The following is an 18,487-nucleotide window of genomic DNA, read 5'->3' on the forward strand; positions in this document are numbered from 1 at the left end:
TGGAGCTGGTGACGGGTCTGGAGTACAAGTCCTATGAGGAGCAGCTGAGGGAGCTGGGGGTGTTCAGCCTGGAGAAAAGGAGGCTCAGGGGTGACCTTACTGCTTTCTACATCTCCCTAAAAGGAGGGTGTAGCCAGGAGGGTTTTGGCCTCTTCTCCCAGGCAACCAGAGACAGGATGAGAGGACACAGGCTCAAGCTGCACCAGCAGAAGTTTAGGTTAGACATTAGGAAGAAATTCTTCAAAGAAAGGGTGATTAGATTATGGAATGGGCTGCCCAGGGAGTCACCACCCCTGGAAGTGTTTATGTAAAGACTCGGTGTGGCAGTCAGTGCCTGATCTAGTTGACATGGTGGGGTTGGACTTGATGAGATCAGAAATCTTTTCCAGACAAATTTATTATGTAATTCTGTGATACAGCTTTGTCAGACAGCAACAATAGGTACAACCAGAATGTATTAACTCAGTCTAAAGGGAATCCTGCTCTTTGATACTTCTTTGTTAGGCTGATTTCCTTTAAATATCATTGATTATTCATCTCCCTTTATCTTCCCAGACATAATAAAATTTGTGCAAAAACGTAAGGTAATTCTGTTCTGTAAGATGAGACTTGCTCCAGGGTTTCCTATTTACTCTAGAATAAATTTTATAAAATACGACTGCATGTCTCACATATTATGTCACTTTGGAGATATTCATAGTAAATATCCTGATTTAATATTTATAAAAGATGGAAGAAAACTTAGTATTTACCAAGAAATTCTGAATTTTAATACTGTAGGTGAAAGTAATTTTCTTTTATCATTTCTGATAACTTGTCATTTGCTTATAACTTGTTCTTTTGTTATGTGTGTCAGGGTATCAGCAAATTAAATATTATGAAAAATTTATAAAACTTACTGACTCAAAATCATATCCCTCCCAGGTCTTTTGTGACTCATTGAAGAGTCTGTCAATCTGTTCATCTTCTATTGCATACATTATGTTTCTTTATTCCATTAACCATTTACTGCTTCATTTACTTAATTCTATAAATGAAGTAATCTCTGCTTAAAAACATAACCCATGACAAAATGACTAAAGATTTTTCTCATTTCTGACAAGCATGAAGCATGTACTTCAGAATGGATTGTCATCCATCAAATGATAGAATCACCTGAAACAGGGAATACATGGGTTACTACTCTGAGTTCTTCTCTTTTCACCTCTGGAAAAATACTTCTGCCGAATTTGATTGATAATGTTCCTCTCTTTATGATCCTTTCCCATTTTTCTAAACTTAAAGTCAGAACTTGTATCAGAGAGACTTCTAGACTTTTTGAGAAGGGTGAGCTTCAGCAGACTTAAGATTCTTTCATGCTCTGGCTGTTTCTTTCCTTCACTTACCAATAACTTTGACTGTGATATCAGCCTTATCTTCTCCAACTGGATTCTTAAGTATAACTCTGTAAACTCCCTCATCCTCTTTTTCTGCCCCTTCAATGATGAAGACACAATGGTCTTCATGCATCTCCACACGAACTCTGCCTTCAGATTCAAACAGGAGCTGTGGGCAGTGAAAGTGACAGATAAAATCATTGCAAGTTGTGCCAGGGACAGCCTGATATGTCTAAGCTGGTGAAAAACTACAGATCACTGAATATTACATTAATTACTGAAAAGCTGTAAAATATTTCAAGTTCTTTTTGTATGTAGAAAAGAGGAAACATAGACTGGTTGGTTCACATAAATAACAGTGGGGAAAATTGGTTCTGAAAGTCTTCAGGTTGTTGGGATTGATCACTAGTTACACAAACCCAGTTATGCTTCAAAGAAGTTACTGAGTACTTCCAGAAATTCCTACCTGGGACAACTGCTAGCATCACTGTGAAGAGTCTCATGGTTAACAGTTGGTTACTGTATAAATTAAAATAAGATTCTTGTAACTTAATGTCATCAGTGTGATTTCTGCCACTCAGTAATGTCATGTGGGGAAACTTTCTACTTTTTGCTAAAATCTAAACAAAATGGCCACAATTTAGTTGTACATATGTAATACACTTCTTTCTTTCTTATGTGCCTATGTATCTTTAGATTTAGAACAGGAACCACTAGAAATAATACATATCCAAATAGTGATTAGTGCAGCAGGATCCTAACCCTGAAAATGGTTTATTGCTGTATAATAAATGTAAAATATTTTTTACTCTATCAAGAGAGAAGTTATTTATGTGAAAAATGAAAGTTGCTGCAAAGTGGGTCCAGTTTCACTTCTTTATAGTCCATCCACTCTCTTGACCCATTGTCATCTTTCCATGTGTCCTGTAAGATTTTGTCCTAGTTATTATCGAAGCTTACAGGTTACTAAAGGGAAAAAAATCCCCACAAATAAATCTAAAAGAGTTTTCAAATAACTGCTTTGACTCCTTGTAGCCCAGTCACCATGTGATGGTGATTAGAAAGACTTTGTCAATCAGCTTCTTACTCTAAAATTGCTCACCAGATCTCTTGTTTCCAGCAGGTGATTGATTACCACTGTGAGGCAGGATAGTGGGCCTGATGTGCTGTTTGATTTTTAATATCTACTAACTTAAATGTTATTTCCTTAGAGTTTTCCTTTTACCTGGAAAACACTAACACTTGTATGGTTGCACAAATAATAAGGAACTTACCTTATTATCAGTGTTTAAATCACTGCTGTTTTCTGAGGGAGTCATGGAATCATCACTGTTTCGAAGTAGGTCGTTTCTCTAGATAAGCAAAGAAACCACAGAAAGTCAGCTAAGGCTGAGCAGAGCAGTAAAGCTGTTTCTGCAAGACAGAGAAGAGTTTGTTAGGGGGGTTGAATACGAAGGTGTGAGAAAAGCAAAGTTAGGCAGCAAGCAGACCCGGGAAGGAAATCTACCAAAACCAAAGTAAAAAGCAGAAATGGAAAAAAAGTATCAGAATGTGGCGAATTAAGGGAAGGATAAGTCAGCAAACTCAGGTTTGCAGCTTAGCACAGGAAGAAGAATGACATTCCTGCACTATTGCTGTAACTGGTTGTGAACCTGTCTGTGTCCTCTGGTTCTAGTTACTCCATATGTGTACGTACAAAAATAAGGATTACTTCTCTCTGTAACATTAGGACAGTAAACTGATGCAACTATTTTAACACTCAGAAATAGTCAGGTCGGTAACACTCATGGAACAAGATCTTTTGAGGCCCTGCTACTCTTTGGGATTTCATTAGTAAGTATATTCTACACAGCCTTCAATCATGACTGGCTGCTTTTCCTCATGTGTTGAGACCTCACACCTCAGAAGTAACACTGTATAGAGGTTGTCTGATACCCAATCATCATTTTATCAGAGAAACTTCTGTATAGAAGAGTCAATTTCTTGGCTTTTTAAAAAATTGTTTCCATACTACTTCTACATTGAAGGAAGAAAGTTCTGAGTGCTATTAGATATGCTAACCTGAAAAAGAATGTGGCATAACAATGAAGAAAGAGGAGATTGGGGGAATTAACACAATTGGCAATATTATTTTTTCTGTATCTACACATATGGATGTGTAATGATGCTGGAGAATGTTATGCAAAATATTTCTGTTTTGTGCTAGTTATAGCTCAAAAGCCCACAGATGGTGAGGGGTGGGGATATTTTGAGATACCCAGAAAGGAAGCTCACTTAACATTTTAAGTCTAGCTTCTAAATTCTTTCTCTGATGTTTTGTAATTGCTTTGCTAAGGTAAATAGCAAAGTTCCTCTATTTTTATTGCATGAAATTTAGTTTTATGCCATTAGTCTGCTAAGATGACATTTCCTTCACAAATGGTAGAATCCTTGATAAAGACGAAAAAAAGAAGCTGCCACCTCCAGAAAATGTTCATTCTATCAGGTGAAGGTGATGGGGATGACTCATAATTTATTTATTGTTCTCTGAGGTAGGAAGAGAATAAATGCGTATGGTATCTTTCTATCTGCATCTACATATATCTACTCATATATAGTCAGCCTCTTCTTTTGGACTAAAAAAACAGGGAACAGTTCATAAAGAGGAACAGTTCACGATGAAACACAAAGCCAGCTATGTCCCAGGCAGCTGCAGTCCAGGTATTTAATTTTTTTTTCTTGAGGTTTAAAAACATAAAATTGAAAGGAAGATGGAAATACTTGTCAATAACTGTAAACCAAATAATATTTGAGCAGGAAAAATAAATTTGCAGTTGTGACTTGCCTCTGACACTGTGTCAGGTTGCACATTACCTTGTTTACTTTCTGCCAGATGACAGTGGGTGTTGGATCTCCTGACACAGGAACATCCAATCTCAGTTTGTTCCCAGCCACCACAACAATCGTGTCAGGCGATTGGCCCAGACAGTCAAGGTGGATTTTAGGGGGTTCTATAGTAAAGATGGAGAAGAAAAGTTTCAAATATAGTTTGAGTAATCTGAATGGAAAATAATAATGAAAGAATATGCATGCATTAAATTAAAAATGAAAAAACTGTTGAAAACATTTTTACTTGCATATAAATAGTGACTGCTGTTCTTACCTTCTCTTGGTACAAAATCTATCTTGACCTCTGGGAGGGAAAGGAGAGACAAGGAAGGAGAAATAGATCAGAAAACAGGATTTACATAGTATCTGCACAAACAAAGTAATTTAAAAACTGATTGAAACTTCATAAGGCATATTAATCAGCAGATTTATACAATAAGTTAAAAAACAAGCTCTGTAAAACCCATGTGATAATGGTAATGCAAAATAACAGGGAAAAGCAATGTGCCTACATTGAGGTATCAGAAAAGAGATCAGCATTCTCTTTCCTGGTATAACCATGATTAATGTCACCATTTTATCCCTGTGGGATTCCCATTACATGTTCTAAAATAACTCACCCAAGAACTGAAGCTTGGCAGAAAGGTTATAAGCAAATCCTTGTGGAATGAAGGAATAATCAGCCTCGTCCTCTGGTGTTACATCCTCAATAATTAGCTTATGGATTCTGGAAATATGAACAAATATATTGCACTCCCTAACCTTGCCTCCCCAGCAGAAGCAGGGCTATGTCAAGAGACAAGGTGCAGGCTATAGGATACTAACAAAAATTATTATTTCTTCTTCCCTTGCCATGACACAAGTCAACAACCACCAGGGCTGTAGACTGCTCTGCTCTCAGTATTAAAGCCAATCCATATCAGTACATTGCCTATGAATGGATTTTTTTGTCAAGGCAGTTAGTTTGAAGAGAGGAAGCAATCTCCTTGCTCTAGTCCAGTCCTTTGCCATCACAAGGGCAGTTGTAACACTGCTGATTGGTTTCATTTGATCAGATTGTGAAACAGTAACTCTGACTCAACAAACTAAAAAGTGATTCTCCATCCCTGTATTATTTTAAGTTCAAAACAGAATACAGAAAAGAATATCAGGAAAGACTTCACTTGGTATTTAATGCTGAACCTTCTTGGTCTGCATTTCCATTAGTAGCTAGACTGCTAGGAAACTTGAGCACAGAATTACACAACTGTATATGTTAATATAAATGCTAATTTTTCTGTAGTGTTTACTCATATGTACTATCTTAACACTACTGTTAGTTTTGAAGTTATCAACAATGTGTTTTGAATACCAAAACGCCACGTAATCCTCATGAAAAGTAAGATTTACTTTTGCTGAGATACCACTGAAGTCATATATATAAAATGAATCAACTCAGACTGCACACATACCAAAACAAGTCTGTCACTAAATGTTGGTTGCATATGAAAAGCTTTTAAACATTTTACCTGTTAGCTGGAGCCAGGAAAAAGTCTTCCTTTATATTCTTAACCCCTGAGATAACAATTCTTATGGATTGCACTGCAGTTCCCAAGCCTGTACCTGCTTTCTGAGACAAGACTGACCTGCCAATATGGGAGATCTTTATCCTTTCGTCTGGGATCACCTCCTTTCCATTTTTCAGCCAGATTCCTTTCACATTTTCATCAGAAACTTCACACTTGAAGACTGCCTGGTCACGTGCCTTCACTGTCAGGTCTGCAATGCTCTGATAAACTTCCAGCTTTTTCTCTGATATTGTGAGAATAATCGATACACACATCAAAAATCAGAATAGCTCTGTAAGTAGATGATGTGGATTTACTGAGTAGAAAAGGCAAGGGCTGAGCAAGCTGTCTATGGAAGGAGGAAATATGAAGGGAAATAGACAGCCTGCAGGGCTTTAACAGGACTGATAGCTAAGCACCTGTTGTTATCAGAGTATCTGTTATATCCGGCACACAGGTCTGAGCTCTCCTTGAAGCCTTTCTTATCAAACCCTACGTCCCTTATTGCATCTCCCTTTTCCCTGTCAGGAGGATTATGCTACCACTGTGCACTATCTAGAGAAGGTTACCTTCAGCCTGTTCTCATTTTTCAGCTTTGGTTCTGGGATATTCCCTGTGCCTACCTTGCACAATCAGTTCAGCGACTGATACCCCACCATTGGTCTTCACAGTGTAGTGTCCACTGTCCTCCTTGGTTGACTCGTTAATAATGAGATACTGTTTTTTTCCATCTTTCTTGAATCGGTATTTAAATGTTTCTTCTCGTGTCAGTTCAATTCCATCCTTTTCCCTGAAATACCAAACAGTGTTGAGTCATTTTTGCTGTGGCTGAAAGAGGAGAGTGAGGGTCAGCTCAATGTTACTAGGGATTGGAAGATACAAGGTGAATCCAATCTTTGTAGCATTTCAAGTTGGCAAAAAAGGGACTGTTGCACAAATGTCAGTGCAACCAGAATGCCCTTATCTTGACTGTTAATTTTCCCTAGGTATTCAACTTCGCATTCAGGAGAATTCATCACAAGTAATTACTTCATTTTTTCATTACTTCATTTACAAACTACAGATAAACATGAAAGTATGTTAAATGCTATAGGAGATAAAGTGTTGAAAACACTTCATCAGCAGGGAATTTACTGTCTTAAAAACAGCCATAAAGTAAATGGGACTTGATGGGATATTACTTAAAAGTCTTAATTTTCCTGATGTGAAATATAATTGTTATAAATCCATGATTTGTGGGCATCAGCAAAAGGAGAAATTTTTAGGTTATATTTCAAATGAATGTGTATTTTGGATTTTGTAGCTCTTTCCATTCAAGGATGCCACAGCATACTTAAGACTTTACTAAATTAAGCTTCACCATCTAGCCCAGGAGGAAATTTAATTATTGTAATTTCCAGTCATCATGAAGGGAAATGCACAGGGAGGACTCATGCTGTTTAATCAAGGTCATACAAAAATGCATAGGGTGTTTCAAGAGTTTCCTGTTCCTAATCATAAATAACATAAACAGCAAATACTTGCAATTTCTTCAATTTACTAATTTTGTAGCATAACATTTTTTGTTATTACTTGAATATATTTCTATTTTGTTACTTGAATACTGCTGCAGTTTGTAAATGAAAAAGGTTTTCTCGTTGATAGTCACATGGAAAAACAAATAGAAAATGTGTGATTTTAATAGATTAAAAATATTCTTTTTACTTTTTTGTCTTTTCCCTTATTTGTGACTTATCTGTGACCAGTGACTGAGTGGCTATTCGGCTTAACAAATGAGCTTACAGAATAACAAATGGAAATGCTACTTGGGACTCATTAAAATTCTCTAGCACTAATTTCTAAGTACATGTATGCAAGAAGACCTTTTACCTCTGTCAGAGTCTGCTAAAGTAAATTGCAAGATCAAAACTTTAGGCAGAGACAAGGAAACTACGACTTGTGATTTAGATGTTCCTGATGCAACTGCATTTCAGAATAACTACAGGTCACTCCCTCATGGCTGTTTGTTACAGCAGAGCTCTCTGAAACTTAGAGCTGGTTTAGTGGAGGACTGGCCTCCCTTCCAGGTCACAGAACAGCGCTAGTAAGGGAAGAAGCAGAGGATGCCTTTAACAACCACTTGAAACACAGCACTTAGTATTATTGTCAGGATAATGTTTCCTTTTCTTTCCTCTTCATTCCTCTTCAGGCAAGAGTCTGAGACAACATGTAAGATGATCTCCTAAGTCTGGTGTTGTGATTCATGCAAATTAGTTCTGGAACAAGTGCTACAATGCATTACAGAAACATTTGCTGAATTGCTGAGAATGGACTTTAATCCCAAAGTTCAGCATGCTGCTGTCACTAAATGCAAAGCCAAGCACACACTGTGGCTAGACTTTTGGAGCTGAACTTTTAAATTTATTTTTCCAAGGTCTATTTTGATACATGGCTCATGAAAATTATCTGAATGTTCTATTCACCCATTGATAAGAAAGAGTTCTCTTGAAATCTTGACTAAATAATGAAAATAGTATTTTTGTAATGATTAGTGTCTTAAATGCCTAGGAGGGTAATACTATCTTTAACTTGTGTTTGTTTTGCTGACTAGCACATTGCTGATCCTGTGGATGAGCAAAGAGTTTGCAGAGGGGTGTAGTGACAAATAGAGACTGTAAACCTCGAAACAGAACTCCAGATAGCATTTGGCTTAAAATAATACATGGCTGCTGTGAAAAGCAGAAAAGCTATATAAGGCAATATTACATGCCTTCCTTTGGCAATTGGAATTATAAAATAGAAGAATCTGTTGATGTTAAAGTGTAAGTGAAGCATTATACAGAATCATAGAAATGTTGGTTTACAGAACACCACAGGACATTGGCCCAGCCTCACATTTGAAGCAGAACTAGTGCAGTAATAGGTAGATCAGCTGTGGTTTAGTCTTTCCAAGTCCCAAACATCTGCAAGATCAAATATCTGTTCTCAACTTCACCACTCCATTCCTCTTTGTCTGGAAATGCATTCCTGTTTCCTGTTTGGATTCTGAGGATTAATTGGTTAATGTCTTCTGAGATATCACTGATGTAGGTACTATGTGATAATTGGGACACACAGATTTATTGCTATAAATATACATTACCATGGTATATTTTGTTTTGGAGCTGATAAGATAGTACATCCAGCATTCAGAGATGGACAAATTAGATCAAAACGATGTATTTTATTATATCTTTTTCTTCAAGTATTATCTGATTTCCAAGACCATCTGAAGTTTAGAAAACCCTGTTCCATAGTACTGCAAGAGTTGTAATAATGTGAAAGCTTCCAAGAGAACATACTTTTCTGATTGCTCTGAAGAGACCTACGCAATGAATTCATCAAGCCCTAGTCTGGTGGCTGTGCAAGTCACATAATTGCCTTTGTTCATGTACTTGTGGTTTTATATCCTGGGTTTGAAGATTTAAGAACTATAACAGGTGCTCTGAGTTAGTGCCTGTTACTTGGCTTAAACTGTTGATCATTTCCCTAATGAGCCATAAAACTGGAACTCTTTCTCCACACTGTGTTTCAAGTTTTCCCTGGACACTTTTCTCCCCTGTTCAAAATGTTCCCTTTTGTTGCCAAAGAGCATTGACAGGGTCTCACATAACAAAACCAGTAAAATACAGTGTGAATGCCTAACTGCTCAGTTTTCCATTGCAGTGATTTGATGAGTTTCTCTGACCACTTGCTGCATTTCAGACTGAGACAACTGCTGGTTTGCCCTTGTCACATCAAATGCCCATCCCACAGATAACAGCTCTGCAAGATGTATGGGAGTTGTTCAAAGGCACAGGATCAAAGTGTGGCAGCTGCACTGTGTTCTGAGAGGGACAGATCTGGTTGTCCCCATCTCTTGTGACCAGGCATCTGCAGGCAGTTCCTGAACAATAGAATGCATGTCCCTGTGCTTGTGGCTTTAATAGTGTAATGCACACCCTGTACTAGCTCTTGGACTGCATTTAAATTCTCAGTTCCTTCCTTTGGGACAGCAGATCAGTAGCTGGCACTTTCCAGGAATGTAATGGGCATTGTGGGAATGCTTGATAACCATGTGCCTGAAGCTGTTAACAAGCACAAGGGAATTTCATCTGGTAGAGAAATGAAGTGAGAATAGTGCGCGTGAGACGTGGCATATGAGCCCTGCTTGTCATGCCTGCCCAAGCAGCATGCACCTTCCAAATCCTGCTCAGCTGGAATGCCCAAGAAAGCAGGATCCATGGTCTAAATGTTTGTCATCTTAATCCATCTCGCTGCATAAGCATAATGACCAGCTTTGCAGGATCACCACAGCAGATGTGTTCCCTCTGTGTCTCGAGAGACACTAACTTTTTTACCTAAGAAAAAATACTTTAGAAACCTAAATGCTTCACTGCAATTGAGAAATTTTTAAAAAGTACAGCGAACTCACCACAGAATGGATCTGATTAATCTGGGCAATACTTAGACATTGCTGAAGTGTAAACACTGAGCAAGAAATTCTAGAGACACTATAAAATAGCTATTCTAAATCTGGGGTTTTGTGTCATATTTTTACTTCTCGGTTCCTCCTCAATATTTGACATATAGGAGGAGGGACAATCTTTTCATGAAAACAATTATGTAGGATGTGTTCTCCCTTTTTATTCCACACCTCGTGGTATGTTCCATGGAGAAGATGGTTTCATGTTGGTTTGATTTGCTTTGTTTTTTTCTTCTATTCCCTTACCATTTCACAGTAGCTCCTTCCTCAGACACTTCACACTCAAACTCCACTCTCTCTCCAACCATCACCATCTGGTCCTCCAGTGGGTGAGTGATCAGGATCGGAGGTTCTGAAAATAAATTTTATTAAAACAGTTTTCCGAAATGGTGGAGACCAGAGGTAGATTTCACCACTCTCTACTCCACAGGAAGGGTCCCTGGACAAATAAATGGTGATGATCTCTAAAATTTACTGTGCCAGATCACCTTATCAGAGTTTTCAATTTACATATTTCATGAATTGGAATAAAAATATAGGATTAAACAGTTTTCATATATATTCTAAATTTCTAAACAGGAGGCATAACTTTTATGTACTATTTGATCTGCTTGTAGAGCTTGGGGCATGTGTTTGTCTTGAGTGGAATCAAATTTTTAAAGTAAGTTTCTAGCCCCATTGTTGAGATGTAAATAACTTTCTGAATGAGAATTAATGATAACTATCATTGTTCTGCTTTCCTGGTTACTGTTAGGCAAGATTTTCCTCAATTTAACTGTAAGAATAATGCATACTTCAATAGATCTCAGAATTTGTTAATATGTTTTCAAATTTCCTTTCCTGTAAGATAAATCTGAGAGTAGATGACAGAAAGTCAATGCTAAATGTTAGGAGAGATCTATTTCCTTCTGCTACCATTGCTCACCTTTTACAAATAATTCTGTGAAGCTCTTCTCATCTCCTACCACACATTCATATGCTGCATCATCAGCCAGAGAGCAGTGGTTTATGGTCAGTATTCTCTTATTCCCAACAGCCTCAAAAATATATCTGAAAAGAAAATCTAAATGTAGTTATCAGGGAAAAACCCTTCTGGACCTAGTCACTGTCTTTCCTGCCTGGAAGAAAAAAAGATTCCTCCTCTTTTTCTGACATCAGTGGCAAGATTTGTAAGGACTCAAGTCCAATATGCCTGTCCTGGTGCAGTGAACAGCAGCAGTGTTTGAAAAACTAGCATAGGAAATTGTGGGGAATCTTCCTCCAAGTGTGAGATGTGATCCTGTGAATTGTGTTGGATACTGTCCTAAGATCTAGCATGACTACCATTAAAAATGACTTCAGCACAAAATCACTGGAAATTTGTTTTACATACAAGTTACAGCGAGGTTTATCCCAGATCAGGAGAAAGTGCATTTGAACCCTGCATATACCCATCAAGAGCAGAATATAATCTCAGGACTTACTTGCTACGTTGGTAGATGAAGGCATCCAGTCCAACATGTAGATATATAGAGCAGAGGGAAGAAAAAAGAAAAAGTTATGACAACAGCAAACTGACCCTGAGCCATAGCACTACATAGATTCTTTCTCTCCTATTTCTCCCTGTTTATTCCTTTTTTTCTAAGAAAAGCTAGATTTTTCACTTTTTCCAAACTGTAGCTCATTCCTTTTTGGAGTTCTCATATTTCTAGTTTACCTGCCGCTCACTTGGATCTCCTGTCCATTCTTCAGCCATTTCACATCAGCATCCGGATTGGCAACTTCAACCATTAATTTAATCTTTTGCCCCTTGTCTACTTGGTAAGCTGGATCCAGTTTCTTGAGGAATGCTATGATAAAGAATTATTTAAAAAAGGCTTATCATTTTTTTTTCATTCTGGGTCATGAAGCAAATCTTTATTCCCTTTCATGTTGTTTACCATCATCTTCAACATTCCCCAATTTCTGCATCCCTGTTTGAATTTTTACCCTGTCTGTTCTTCATCCTGTACCATTTTTCTTTAACGTAGGATGACAAGCATGTGTTGCAAACCAAAATAAGCAAAGTAGAATATTCTAAATAAGATGTGAATATGTACTACAACACATCCTAAACAGTTACATCTGCCCATGCAGGAAAATTATATTTAGTCTTCTCAGTACTGATGAATGAAGGCTGTTGCCTTCTCTGTTTCAAACTTTTTAAGAAGTCAGTTACAATTAGGCAATTAATACTTCGCAGGACTGGAGAAGGCTCAAGAACTCCAAAGGTATCATACCAATGAAAATTAAATTGTTTAAGTATATCACTGTTGCCTGACATACTGACTAAATGGGGTGGGGGGCAAGTAGGGGATGTTGTTTTATGTTCAGGGAAATATAAGGTGCCAAACTTGTGGAACTGGTGAAGTGAGTGTGTTCAGTATGTCCAGGGTTCAGAGCAAGGTATCTCAGAGTATTGGGCATAGCTGCAATCTTTGGTAATCAGTATTTCATATGTAAATGCTGGGTAATAACTGGAACAGGAAATTACTATTTCTCATGATCTTGTATCTCCTGCTGTAAAGAAGATATGAACACTATATTTGGAAGAAAAGCATCTCACCAACCTGTGCTTTTTTTCTCTTCCTTCTTTATGCGTTTGAGGCGTTTCAGCATCCCACGCAAATCTGTGATACCATACTGAAAAGCAATTTTCTCGTATTCCGTAGGAGGAGCTTTCCTCAGGATATCCCAGACATCAACATCAGATTGTGATTCAGATTTTCCTTCACCACTGCCGAAAGGGATTAGAGTCTCTGAGTGCCGCTATTAAGAGTATTTAAAGAAAGCTATAGGGTTGGCAGCTACATATTGTCTTGATGAAGCCATTTCTTTAAAAATAATTAAGTCTAACTTTTTTACTATATTATTATGTAAAATAATGAGAAAAACCTGGTGACTCGTTTTAATTTTATTTATATATATAGTGATTAAAATTGAATTCTGTCCTGAAGGGTTTATTTCTAACAACCAAAACTAATACATTTTAACTTCCTTTAATGAGGGGTAATGGAAACATAAGGAAACTTATTTTCTTGTCATGGTCAATGAACAAAACATGGAACATGGTAAAACAAGGAACTGAATTGATATGCTGGCAACATCTTAGAGAAAAGGCGCTTGGTTTATGTAGGTAAGAGGCATATTCTCTTCTACTCAGGACAATTTTATCTTCACTGAAAAGAATCATAGATTAGTAAGACATTTATCATCTGTTGTGAAGAAAATTGTTGTCTATAGTAATCTATAAAGCATAAAGAGACTGGTGAGTAGTGGCAAACAAGACAGTATTTACAATGAAATGCTTATTTTATATTTTAACCAAATAATTAGTGATTATGAAAGAATTAATGTTTGGTTTAGTAAAACTAAGGCAAAATTTGGCTGTCTGGCTTTGGAAGAGGTGTTCCTTTTTATCTGCCATCATGTCTTTGTTTGAAAGATCATAAATAGAAAAAGAAATTGGCATAACCTTACCGGTTGGAAGGGCGCAGGAAGCTGCTGTACTCCAGAACGATGCAGAGAACCGTGTGGGAAAACACGCAGCATCCCAATGGGCAAGAAAAAGGGCAGTATGTGTTAGTACAAAAGAGCCATGAATCTCTTCTTCACCCTTAGCAGAACATGCCTGTGCTTCAGGAGTAGGGAGATGAAGGAATTCATGCAAATGCTCTGAAATGGGCTTGAGGGAAATGCTGATCCATACTGAAATCAAACTTTCTCCCACACTTTGTACGTACAGTTCCGCTGTGGGATTTAAGCAGAGTGCAAGCACATCTGCTTATTCCTACTTATAGCTGATCACCTTCCAGGGAAACAAGTAACTCTACTTCCCCCTGCCATCATGGCATTTTTGCCTGTCATAGTTTGCATTTTGGTAAATAGAGAAATGATGGAAGAAGTAACATTTTACTAAAAAATTCTTAGGAGAAAGAACTTCCTGTGGCTGTTGTTTCTGATTAACACCAGCACCAAGCAGATTCTGGTGCAGCAGAACGCACCCTTATAATGAAGTCATGTTCAGTGGTAAACCCCAACAAGAAGACAAGTTATGCAACAGGTGATGCAGAGAATAGTGGAATGTTATTGGGTGTATTTCCATTTTTTGCAGGAAAATAAGAGTCTGATTTGTTTGTGAGAAATATTGCTACTTAACAGTACTACTGTAGTCAATCCAGACAGCAGATATAACCAAACATTTCTGGTACTCCTTTTATTGCCAAAAAAGTGCCTGCTTGCAATAGGAGCACTGTGTTTAATAAAGTGCTGCAGTCCAAGCTTGGAATTTCCAGCACCTTGTAGCTGTTGAACAGAAAGGAAGCAAGAGAAGAGGATTTCAGCTCAGTGAGACTGAGCTGAAAAATGGTAGGTAATATCTCATATCTTCAAAGTGGTTTAGCACTCGCTAAGCCTGAAGCCCTCACCAGCACTCACTGAATTGATAGGAGGAGCTGAAGTTTGGAGTGCCTATGATAAGAGCAGCATACTGGGTATTTGCTTTGCCATAACACTGCATCAACGTCACCAAAAAATGTTACCAGGGTTCCTCTTCTACATACCTATCATTTAGTTTGAGGCTGCTACAAATAGTTTTTAGTTTTGCTTAGCAGGAGACAGGAAAACTGAACTTATTTGCCACATAGATCAAGATTTTTTTTACATAAGCAGTTCTTGGGCTTGTTGCCCTGATCATGTCAAGGAGTGACTTTCAAATATTTCTAAATACATGTAAATTAAAATAGATATATAAGTACTAAATACTAAGTACTGTATAAAATTAGAAGTATATAATATTTCTAATATGTATTTAATTATTTGTACTAGTACAGTCAAACTTCTGTGGAGAAACTGTATCTAAAAAATATTAAATCATAGGAAATTAGAAACACTTTAGAGATTCAAATATTTTCATCTTTCTTAAGACATTATATAAATATTGGTAATTTCTCTATCTGCCTACTTATAGGTTTGTCTGTATATGCACACTCTATATGTGAAAATTTACAGGTAGGACTATTCATGGTGATTTCAGAAATGTTTTGTGTGAGTTATTTTTAAGTACATAATGAGAAAAACCTTCCAATTTCAAATATGTTCCAAAGAAGCCTAATATCTTTCACTATTGAGAAGACCTCACTAGTTTTTGCTTTAACTTTTCCATTACTCAGTGTCATCCCATTGTTTTATCTTGCAATACTGTTCTGGTGTATATAATATAAGAAGTTTGAACATAGGAAAGAATATAGTCTCTTACTAGTAAATACTATTTTTTTAAAATTAAAAGGCTTTTGAGTTTCATGCAAAATGGGACTAAAAGCTAGAGGTTGTAATTTCTGTTTAACTGAGTTCTGAAAATGGAAAGAAAAAAATGTGTTTGCCTTTGAGCAAAGTTTTCCCCATCCCAGCACTCCTTTTCACTATTTTGCATTTGTTGAAATATTCTCTTTGATCACAAAAAGACAAAGAGTTTGCCCAGAGAAGCTGTACTCCTCCACTATAAGCAGAAACTAAGCAGTGTATGAAAAGTAATAGAGCACTTGGACTCATGAGTTTTCTCCCACTCCTCTGTTCTTCTCCCTGGTGCTGGGGATCCTTATTCACAGAGATCACCTCATAGGTTAGCTATGCACTTGGGGCATCAAGATGCAGCTCAGTGAACCTGCTGTAAATGGAATATGCAGCTGATATGTTTTAAACATATGTGGAGGGGTTAAAAATAGTTTCGTACATCCCAGAAATGGTTCCTTCCTATCCAGTTACTGTCAACTGATTGGACTCTGTCAGCTGTCACCTCCTTCAAGGTCTCTGCTCACTATCCCATTTAATAGTCCTGTGACAGCTGTTCCCTTCCTCTTCCCAATGACCTCTCCTTGGCCCATGACATCTGTATGTCAACACCAGTTAATTAAATTACAGTGATAGGAGATACAGTGTTAAATGAAGCTCTTTATTATAGTGAAGCTATTTATTATAGAATGATCATTACCTGTGGATTGAGGGACACTTGTAAAATGGTGTAAGAAAGCAGAAATGGTAAAAAAATAATTCTCCATTCTGTTTGAATCTGCATAGCTCTTGAGAGTTCCCCTGAATGTGATCCCTTTTCCTGTTCTATTTCAATGAATAATTATTTCATTCCATTATGAGATTTTATGCCTATCTGTTCTCATTAATATAAATGGTCTTCAACCTGAGGTGTGCAAAGCCTGAAGAGTCCACAAATTACTTCTGAAGTGGCTGTGAAAAAAAACTAGGAGCAGTGAATTTATGTTCTTAAATTCATTAGGCAGAGATTCGTAATTCAAAAAATGGCAGAAACACTGTTAAAATGCAGTGAAATTGATAAGCTTCTTTTAATAAATTACATTTCTAGCCTAACAAATAATGAATAGTTAAATCAATAAATTTAACATTTCTGTTTAGATTGTTACTGCTGTTTTGAGTTTGATTACTGCTTAAAACTAATTATGAGAGCAAAAGAGAAAGGCACAAGGAGAGGGGCTCTTAGTACTCAGCACCTCATTCCAGCTGGAGACCCAGTATGCAATTATGCAAATATTTTCATGTTTATTTTCATTTATTTAAAATTTAATAAAGAAGATAAGCAATTGTTTTATGCCTTACATCTTCAATGGAAACTAGAGAGTGTTTACAACAATTTGGGTTCATGCTGGAACAAGAAACTTAGATATCAGTGTTCTGATCTGTCTGTCCCCCTGAAGTGTTCTGCTTTTGGTGTTACTGCGAAGCCAGGATTCACCTATGGACAGATGCCCTGCATGGAGTGTAACACAGGGGTTTGTGCACATGTGGCTTTGTTTGCCCCACTGAAGTTTGGGTGAGTTAACCTGAGGCTATTGTGGCTTTATTGCCTTCTGTAGGGAGTTAGTTCATATGTCAGCATGATCCTGTACTCTTTGTGAGGATAAAACAGTTTTTATAAATAGTGATACCACTGCCTGAGCAGAGAGTGAACACAGATTCACAACACTCATCCAAGTAGTTGATTGTGGAAACTTAAACTAAGAAAGTTTAGACTTGCAAAACATGAATCTAAGTGACAAGTTTTTATAGTAGTTTCAGGTGCTGGAAAGACAGAGTGAGTGGCCAGGGTCAGTGAACAGAAAGAAGCAAGCAAAACTTCACCACCTATTTGATAGGTAACAAAATTAGCCAAATGATTTTTCTGATTCTAAATACTGTGACAAAAGGAATACAAAACAGCAGGTTATTGATAAAATCTGGAAATTCAAGGAAATTTTAGAAGTGGTTGTATGAACGAAAGTGATGGTAAAAGCCAAAGGACATTCAGAGAAATACATTGATTGTATGAAATTGTCTTAATTTTAACCTTAAAACTGTTTAAAAGAATTTCTGTCTCAGAAATTAGCAGTCAATAATTGTCTTTCACACTATTTTTGTCATGTTCTACACGTAAAGAAGACAAAGAGGCATGCATTATTACAAACCAAAGGGTTCTTATATTCAGTCTGATCCATGCATTTATAATACTATTAAATAGAAAGCTTACTCTCTGTTGGCAACAGTGGAATCCAAAACATTCAGATTAAGAGTTTGGTAAAAAGAGAAGAACATAAGTAAACAGGTTATGAAAACAGATACATCAAGGAAAGATGAGAATTAGAGAAGAAATTACAGAAAAAAAAAAGTGAAAGTAAAAGTAACAGAAAGAAATGTGAATTACAGTTGGAAGAGTAAAACGTGTCATATTTATGCAAAATAGAATATCTATATAATATATATAGTTGAACAGTGTAATAGTTACATTTAGGTATCTAATAAAAAATCTTGGTTCTTAATAAGGCAGCATTATAAATAGGTATTTTAATCCCCGCCCTTGCCCCCATGAAAAGGGCTGCTGGAAACATGTAATTACCTGAGTCCAGGCCTTTTCCATCTTGGGAAAGATAATTTCTTTTTTTCTTTTTATTTTTTCTCCTATGTATTATATCTATTATTTTCTCCTGTATATGATAAATATTTTTTCTCCTAGCAGAAATGCAGCAAATACTGTGTATTTCAGGAAGTAGCCATAATTACCTGTCATGCTTTTTACATTTAGAGCTGCTTTAGGAAAATCACAAGGATTCTGAGTTTGTGAAACTTTCACTTATTCCAGTTCTGTTGTTTCAGAAGCCTTATTTATCTAAGTCTACAGATTTTTCTACTCA

The 18,487-nt window shown here is 36.9% G+C and overlaps 1 protein-coding gene and 1 long non-coding RNA gene across 2 annotated transcripts in view; one reads left to right on the forward strand and one right to left on the reverse strand.

The window, feature by feature from the left end:
* MYBPC3 (myosin binding protein C3) overlaps positions 1-18,487 on the reverse strand; it is a 62,026-nt gene that overhangs the window by 25,660 nt on the left and 17,879 nt on the right. Inside the window, exons 10-22 of the mRNA XM_068193677.1 lie at positions 13,773-13,796; positions 12,863-13,029; positions 11,971-12,103; positions 11,738-11,740; positions 11,200-11,324; positions 10,521-10,626; positions 6,415-6,581; positions 5,870-6,035; positions 4,865-4,971; positions 4,519-4,548; positions 4,230-4,366; positions 2,651-2,728; positions 1,386-1,545 (exon numbers count right to left, since the gene is read on the reverse strand). Of these exons, the coding sequence (XP_068049778.1) occupies positions 1,386-1,545; positions 2,651-2,728; positions 4,230-4,366; positions 4,519-4,548; positions 4,865-4,971; positions 5,870-6,035; positions 6,415-6,581; positions 10,521-10,626; positions 11,200-11,324; positions 11,738-11,740; positions 11,971-12,103; positions 12,863-13,029; positions 13,773-13,796 (1,403 nt within the window). The remainder of the gene's footprint in view (positions 1-1,385; positions 1,546-2,650; positions 2,729-4,229; positions 4,367-4,518; positions 4,549-4,864; positions 4,972-5,869; positions 6,036-6,414; positions 6,582-10,520; positions 10,627-11,199; positions 11,325-11,737; positions 11,741-11,970; positions 12,104-12,862; positions 13,030-13,772; positions 13,797-18,487) is intronic.
* LOC137475865 (uncharacterized) overlaps positions 1-18,487 on the forward strand; it is a 58,593-nt gene that overhangs the window by 13,428 nt on the left and 26,678 nt on the right. The window lies entirely within an intron of this gene.

Source organism: Anomalospiza imberbis, chromosome 6 (genome assembly GCF_031753505.1).
Source record: "Anomalospiza imberbis isolate Cuckoo-Finch-1a 21T00152 chromosome 6, ASM3175350v1, whole genome shotgun sequence".
In the NCBI taxonomy this organism is placed as follows: Eukaryota; Metazoa; Chordata; class Aves; order Passeriformes; family Viduidae; genus Anomalospiza; species Anomalospiza imberbis.